Source organism: Peromyscus eremicus, chromosome 5, assembly GCF_949786415.1.
Source record: "Peromyscus eremicus chromosome 5, PerEre_H2_v1, whole genome shotgun sequence".
Taxonomy (NCBI): Eukaryota; Metazoa; Chordata; class Mammalia; order Rodentia; family Cricetidae; genus Peromyscus; species Peromyscus eremicus.
In genome coordinates, this window is record NC_081420.1 from 24,740,259 (window position 1) to 24,747,596 (window position 7,338).

At 41.8% G+C, this 7,338-nt stretch overlaps 1 protein-coding gene across 4 annotated transcripts in view; it reads left to right on the forward strand.

Moving 5' to 3' along the window:
- The window catches only part of Slc35b3 (solute carrier family 35 member B3), a 29,623-nt gene extending 22,714 nt beyond the window's left edge, over window positions 1–6,909 (forward strand). For all 4 annotated transcript variants that reach the window (XM_059263139.1, XM_059263142.1, XM_059263143.1 and 1 more), the window contains exons 7-10: window positions 1,272–1,364; window positions 1,770–1,881; window positions 3,813–3,882; window positions 6,272–6,909. In XM_059263139.1, the coding sequence (XP_059119122.1) occupies window positions 1,272–1,364; window positions 1,770–1,881; window positions 3,813–3,882; window positions 6,272–6,422 (426 nt within the window). In that variant the 3' untranslated portion in view covers window positions 6,423–6,909. The remainder of the gene's footprint in view (window positions 1–1,271; window positions 1,365–1,769; window positions 1,882–3,812; window positions 3,883–6,271) is intronic.
- Window positions 6,910–7,338: the final 429 nt, after the last annotated feature.

A 7,338-nucleotide genomic window follows, 5' to 3' on the forward strand; every position in this document is an offset into this window, starting at 1 on the left:
AGAGACATTGAGAGCACACTTGCTTTGCTGTTCAGATAGAACACACTGCATTGAAGATATAAAGGAGTATGTTTCCTGTTGCTGTCTGCCACAGCATGGGGCATTGACATCTCGGTAACAGGAACTTGAATCTTAGTAGATCTTTGCTTGGTCAGTGTAGCTACTCTTCATGGCTAGGGTAAAGATGGCCTTAGAATTAAGACCGTGCAGGTCACCTAGAAACTCAAGGTAGCACATAGGACTGCAGGCTTTAAACTGAAGCCTCAGGTTGTATCCTAGGTTACTCTGTAGCTCTCCTGTGGGGCAAATTACACCCTCAGGCGTCAGTGTCTTTGATAGCTGGGTAATGAATGTGGGATTAAGATTGGGTTAGCTGTGAGAGCCAGGGGAGTAGCCCACATAAGGGGTAGTGTAGCTAAGTGTAGCTAACCTGCAACAGGCGTTTCTGTTAGAAGCTGGAGGTACCCTGGGTGAGGAACTAGTAAACTGGAGTCAAAAGTGAGCAGGGAAATTAAACAGTGGTGATTTTTGTATCTTTTGCAAACTCCAATGTTCAGGATGCTTTTCATGTTTTGTAAGTAGCTCCAAGGATTTTGTCATATTTATGCTTTTAGAATGATAAAATTAAAATCTGCTTAAATTTAGCAATTATCAGTGAGTAAAATATAAACATATATGGAAGGTTCCATAGGCCTGTAACACCAATTGCTAAATGGTCTTTTAATAAAAAAAACTCTGAGCCAGATATTGGGGTAAAGGCTGAAAGATCAGAGAAACAAAGGAACAAGCCACTGCCACATCTTACCTCTAGGACTCCTCAGCCTGAAAAGCCTCTAGTTCCTGTCTCCTCACACCATATATACCTTTCTCCGCCCACCCAAATCATTTCTTGTCTCAATTTTCCTAATGCTGGGATTAAAGCCATGTGACTCCCAAGTACTGAGATTAAAGGTGTGTGCCACCACTGCCTGGCATCTATGTTTAATCTAATGGCTTGTTCTGTCCTCTGATCTTCAGGCAAATTTATTAGGTTACACAGTATATCACCACATAGACCATGGATTTTTGTTATGTAATACTGTATATATTCATAGGCCACTAGAATTGGCCATTATTTCTAGAAACATCAGCCATAGGGCAGTGATAAAGTTGCTTTGAAAATGTTTTGTTTTGCAGCACTGAATGAGTAGATTAATTGCATGTATTCAAACCGTTCAGTTTCCCCTTTTGGTGTGACAGTCATTTTTCTGCTTTACTTCTGCCTCCCCCAGGTTTTGTATTCCTACTCCATCGGTTTTGTGTACATCTTGTTGGGACTGTCGTGCACTAGTGGGCTAGGCCCTGCTGTGGCATTTTGTTCAAAGGTAAGCATTAATCACATTCTTAAAAATAAACATCTTACATTTGATAATTTTCTCTGTACAGTTTTTGCCAAGTTCAAAAAAGGCTATTGTTGGTACAATTTGGTAATTCTTCTAATACAGCATTACAGATTAGAAATGAAAGATCTCAGAAATGATTGATATTTAATTTTTTTATCCATTCTCTACTCTGTAAGTTAATTTTTGAGAAGTTCATAATGTACAAATCAAGGGTTTTTCATTTCATCAATATTTTCCCATTAATAAAAACTAAATATTGTTTGCTTGACTGCATTGTGGAGTGACTTAATTTTGCTCAAGAGGCTGATTCAGAGCTGTGGCTTGATTTCATGGGCTACCTCAGGGCTTGCTTTGTGTTTTTCTAACAGGCCATTTTACTCCTTGCAGAACCCTGTTCGCACCTATGGCTACGCCTTCCTCTTTTCCCTCACTGGATACTTTGGGATCTCCTTCGTTCTAGCCCTGATTAAAATCTTTGGTGCGCTGCTTGCTGTGACAGGTAGGAGACTTGCTCAGCTTAGGAAGGAAGTGCTAACAGTGTTTCCTTCCGATGCTGTTTTACAAACGGGAGAGTAGGACCTCTTCTCTAAAAAGGTACTCGTCTCCAGCTTACGCTTTGGTAGCTTGTTTTGTTTTGAGTTCTAAAGGAAATGGTGTTTGATCTTAATTTCTTGTTTCGAAGATTTCCTTTTTTCCCTTTGTGCAGTGCTGAGGATAGACCTTGGCCCTCAACATGCTGGGCACGCACCCTACCACTGAGCTGCATCCCCAGCCCTGAAGGCTTCATTTTTATGTCAAATATATACGTTTTCATGAAAAACATTAAATACATTAGAAAAAATTTGCTATAAAACTATGATGGAATGAAACCCCTTCAGGGAAAGCACTACCTTCGTATACTTTTAATTGATTACTGAAATTCCAGTCTTCTTGAACTTAAAACATGGCAGGTGCATTTTATAGTTTGCAAACCTTTCACTTGGATATTTCTTAACACCAGCCCCAAAACGGTTTCTCTCTTCACCAGTGATAAGTGTATCCATGCCTGACACTGTAGAGAACCAAAGGTTGCATTTGATGTGTTTGGAGAAATGGCAGGAGAGTGAGGGGAGCCAGGGACTGTGTGTAGGGCATCACTTTCCAGAGCTGTAAATGCAAACCTGCCTCCATGATGCAGGCAGAAATGTTTTCCCTGTCAAATAAAAGGCAGAAGTAGCTAACACAGAGCCCTTCTTGTGTACTAGTCACAGGGTATCCAGTCATTCTGGATGTAAGTCTCACCTCAGTCCTCACCAGCTGGCACTGTTGTTTTTCTTATTTATACTCAGATAAACTTGGGAAGGTTATTGACTTGGGTGACAACCTGCTGGACTCAGGATTCCAGGCAGAGCTGTCTGCCTCCACACCTGTTGTCTTTACTGTGCCTCCTTGGATGGCATGGTGAGAGAGAGACTCCAAGGTCCTCAGTACCCTCCCTACCATGGCATCCTGCTGTGCTGGGCAGCAGGATGGAGTCTGAGAAGATGAAAGACGTAACACCCTCTGGTGGAAACTTTCTCAGATGCTGTACTGCTCGAAACAACACATCTACCCACATTTTTCTGGCCAGATCCCGGCGCATAGGACCACACCTAAGTGTAGGGGAGGCAGGAGCATAGGCCCAACTCAAATAGGTATCCTAAAAGCAGTCATTGCAGAGCAGGCCCCGACTTGTGTTTCCAGAGCAAGTTCTTGAGTTACTCACTCACACTTGAATGGTAAGTGCTACAAGGGCAGTCTAGTGAGACTCGGGAGACTAGTGAGAACTGAGAGAAGCTGTGTGAGGGTGGAGACCCGAAAGGAGAAGTGTGTGGCTGCTCTGCTGCTTGGGCTGGGTTGGGACAGTCTCAGGCCTTATAACACAAAGGAGGTCAAAGTCTAATACCCAGAGCGGGAGGAAGTGTTAAGACAGATGTGCAGAGAGCAGAGCTGTCGGAATTGCCATCTCATTCCCAGAGGTCACCATGACTAAATCCTGGGAGCCCGTGTGGGGGGCATGCCTGGAATCTCAGAGCAGGATGGGCAAGACATGGCAAGACCTGTCTCCAAACAGCCAACCACCCGGACACTAGTGAACCTCTCGCTGTTTTTAAAGGCTAGCCTTGCTCTGCCTAATCATTTCTCTCACAGGAAAGCCTTTCGTTGTGGCCCCAGCATGCCGTGACCGCTGATGAACACTGACTGCCGCTGTACTTAGACATGGAATTGGACCAGTGCCAGTTCTCTGTGAAACCATGAGCAGCATGAACTTGGTTGGCTGTTGGGCAGTCGGTTGTGTTGTCGCTGGCACCTTAGAGGTTCTGGCGTCTACAGAGCTATAAATACTTGTGGAATAAATGATTTACGGATATTGCCAAGATAGTAAGGTGCATCTTTATCTTTCCCCCACAGTGACAACAGGAAGAAAAGCAATGACCATAGTCCTTTCATTTATATTCTTTGCCAAGCCATTCACATTTCAGTAAGTACTTCTTAATTCAACAAGTTTCTCAAAATTTAGATACTCCATTTCATGTTTTATCTTAAACAGCATTATTTTCTAACTTTTACTTTGTGTTAACTTACATGTTAATGTGTATTAGCCTTTTGTCCTCTACATAGAATCCTTTTCATCCTAATCTCTTATCTATTAAATGTTTTCTGCTATTTTAAGAATCTTTATAATTTGTTACTTTGAATGTCATTTTGTATATTTAAATTGCCCAGCTAAAGCCCAGTGGAAATGTGGTCTTGTTGCAGTGTGTCTGTGTGAGAAAGGAATATATGGTACAAAATAACTGATTGTGAGGTAAGTGTACATGCCATTGTGACTGGCTGTTAGTGGAGTGTGTGCCGGTGTGACTGGCTGTTAGTGGAGTGTGTTCCAGTGTGACTGGCTATTGGTGGAGTGTGTTCCGGTGTGCCAGTGTGACTGGCTGTTAGTGGAATGTGTTCCAGTGTGAACGGCTGTTAGTGGAGTGTGTGTGCTGGTGTGACTGGCTGTTAGTGGAGTGTGTGTTCCGGTGTGACTGGCTGTTAGTGGAGTGTGTGTGCTGGTGTGACTGGCTATTGGTGATGTGTGTGTGCCGGTGTGACAGAATGAATGAGTGGAGTGTGTGTACCAGTGTGACTTTCTATTAGTGCGTGTTTCTGATGGGAGTGAGTACGAGTGGAGTGCATGTGTTAAGTAAAGGTTTTTTTCTTTCTCACATACAAATGTATAAATTATATGTTTAAAATTCATTCTTGTAAAACCTTTATTTATGGACTCTTTCCACAACAATAAACAATAGAAAAGTATTCTGTAAATTAGATCCTAATGATTTAGTTTGTGGCTTTTTGAGAAGGTGTTGGGCAGTCTTTTTGCTATCTATTATATGTGTGAAAGCAGTTTGTTTAAACATTATGGGCCAGTAATTAGGATTCCAAACCTAGTTTACAAATACATAATTTTAAATAAAATTTTAAATTTCCATCCATGTATTACAGGTCATTTGTGTCCATAGGTTACTTTTCTTTATGCATGTGATAATATATTATAGCAGTTAAATTATAATGATCTTCTGCTTCCTGCAGAATGTGTCCCTGATTATCATCTATGTTCTACTTACTGGGACAACCAGGTGGAGTGCTGGGTTGAATGTATAATGTTTACTTTAGTAAATAGGAATCTGGCATTTTAAGTATAATCTTAAGTCTCTTCCTAAGGGTTAGACTTTGAATGTGCTGGTAGCCCTGAAGTTTAAATTACTCTCACTTTGTGTAACTTTCTTCTGTATATATTCAGCATAAACTTTTTGAGACTTTATACATGTGAACAATGTGTTTTGAGCAAATACATCTCCTAGCCCCCTCCCCATTTCTGTCCCAACTTCATGTACTCCCTTCTGTTAATCACTGAGTCTACTTGGTGCTGCTAGTGTGTACATGGGTATAGGGCCATCCATGAGGGAAAATAAGCATCCTACCTGGGACTGTATCTCTGAAGAAAATGGACACTCCCTCCCTTAGCATCCTTCAGTGGCCAATACCTTAGCTAGGTGGGGCTTTTGATTGCTTATGTTTTTTGACAAGTGGACACAATCTGGAGTCAGCTTAAAAGAGGAAATTTAAATTGAGAAATGCCTCCATCAGATTGGCCCGTAGGCAAGCCTGTGGGGCGTTTTCTTGACTGATGGTTGATGTGTGAGGGCCCAGCTCACTGGGCAATGCCATCCCTGGACAAATAGTCCTGGGGTGTAGGAGAAAGCAAACTGCAAGCCAGGAGGAGCAAGCAGGTAAGCAGTGTTCCTCGGTGCTCTCTGCTTCAGTCCTGCCTTGAGTGTTTCTCCCTTGGCTTCCCTCTGTTGAATGGGACTCAGGATGTGTAAGCCAAAGAAAACCATTCTACCTCAAGTTGCTTTTTATACCATAGCAATGGAAAGCAAACTGGAACAGGCTTTGTGAGCCCCCCGCCCCCCACACTCCATTCAACATATGATTCTAGTGCTATTATTTTAGACCTCTAATAGCGAGATAGCGAGGTTTGCTTGCTTGCTTGCTTGCTTGGTTGAGGTTTTTTTTTTGTTTTTGTTTTTTTTTTTTTTTTTTTTTTTTGTCGTCGTTGTTTTTCCCCCGAGACAGGGCTTATCTGTGTAGTCCTGGATGTCCTGGAACTCCCTCTGTAGAGCAGGCTTACCTCGAATTCAGAGATCCACCTGCCTCTGTCTCCCAAGTACTGGGATTAAAGGCCTGCACCACCACTGCCCAGCTAACAGCAAGTTTTTATTTGGTTGAAGTTATTGTGGACTGACTACCACCACATGTCATAATTAATAGTGAAGTTTTAACTTGTGAATTTTAATATCTACTTTTTCATTTCTTTCTTTTAGGTATGTATGGTCTGGCTTGCTAGTTGTCCTTGGCATATTTCTCAATGTTTACAGCAAAAATATGGATAAAGTAAGATTGCCATCAGTGTACAATCTGATGAACAAAGCCATGGACATGAAAAAGTCAAGGACGTTGGCAGAGACTGTGTAGGCACTGAGGTAGCCTATTTAAAATGGAACTCTAAGGGGACAGTCATTAATCAGTCCACTTTCCAAAGGCTTGTGATCAAAACCAAAGGATCTGAAGGGTGCTGTTGTGTGAGCAGCACTTTGTGGCGTCAGCCTCTGCAGAGCACGTGCTTGACCAGCTCCGAAGCAGTCAAGAGCCACACCTAGGACTTGTTTCAGTACAGTCAGTGTGAAGGAAAGCACTTCTTAGCAGTGTCCTGAACATTTCACTGGAAATGGACCGTGGTGCAAGACTGATTGGAAATCCTTCCCACATGCAGCGCGGTGCTGTGTAGTAGCACACTGTTTCGTCTCCGTTCCGTTTTGGTGGTGTTATTTAAATTGCTTCTCTGTTATAAGAGTGAACCGATGATTTAAAGTCTAGAGAAAATAGAATTCATTTATAAATAAAATTATCTTGTGATTTTTTTTTTAAATGATGTTTTAATAAAATTTGTTACTGAAGGAAATGGAGATGGGAAGGCTTAACGTGCACTTTAAAACTTGGATTTTTCACTCACAATGTAAAAATATTTTTAAAGCATCCTTGTCTGTATGCACAGGGTGAAGTGCTTAAGAGAAATATGCTAGAGTTCTAGTGTGCCATGATGTTTGGCTTTAATTTGAATTTCTTAATTGAAGGGCAGAAGTTAACATCTTAAGTTAAAAAAATTATCCTAATTCTTCCTATAATGATGAAATTTGATTTGAAGGGTTGAGATGAAGTGGGGTGCATTTAAGAAGCCTGGGTAGATCTGGCAGACGTGGACAGCATTGCTTCTGAGACTAGTAAAATCTCATGGTCTGGATAGTTTAGACATACTGAGGTTTCTTCCCAGCAGTTCTGGATGCTACGAAGTCCACACTTAAGGTGCCAGCAAACCTACAAGGCTGCCTCC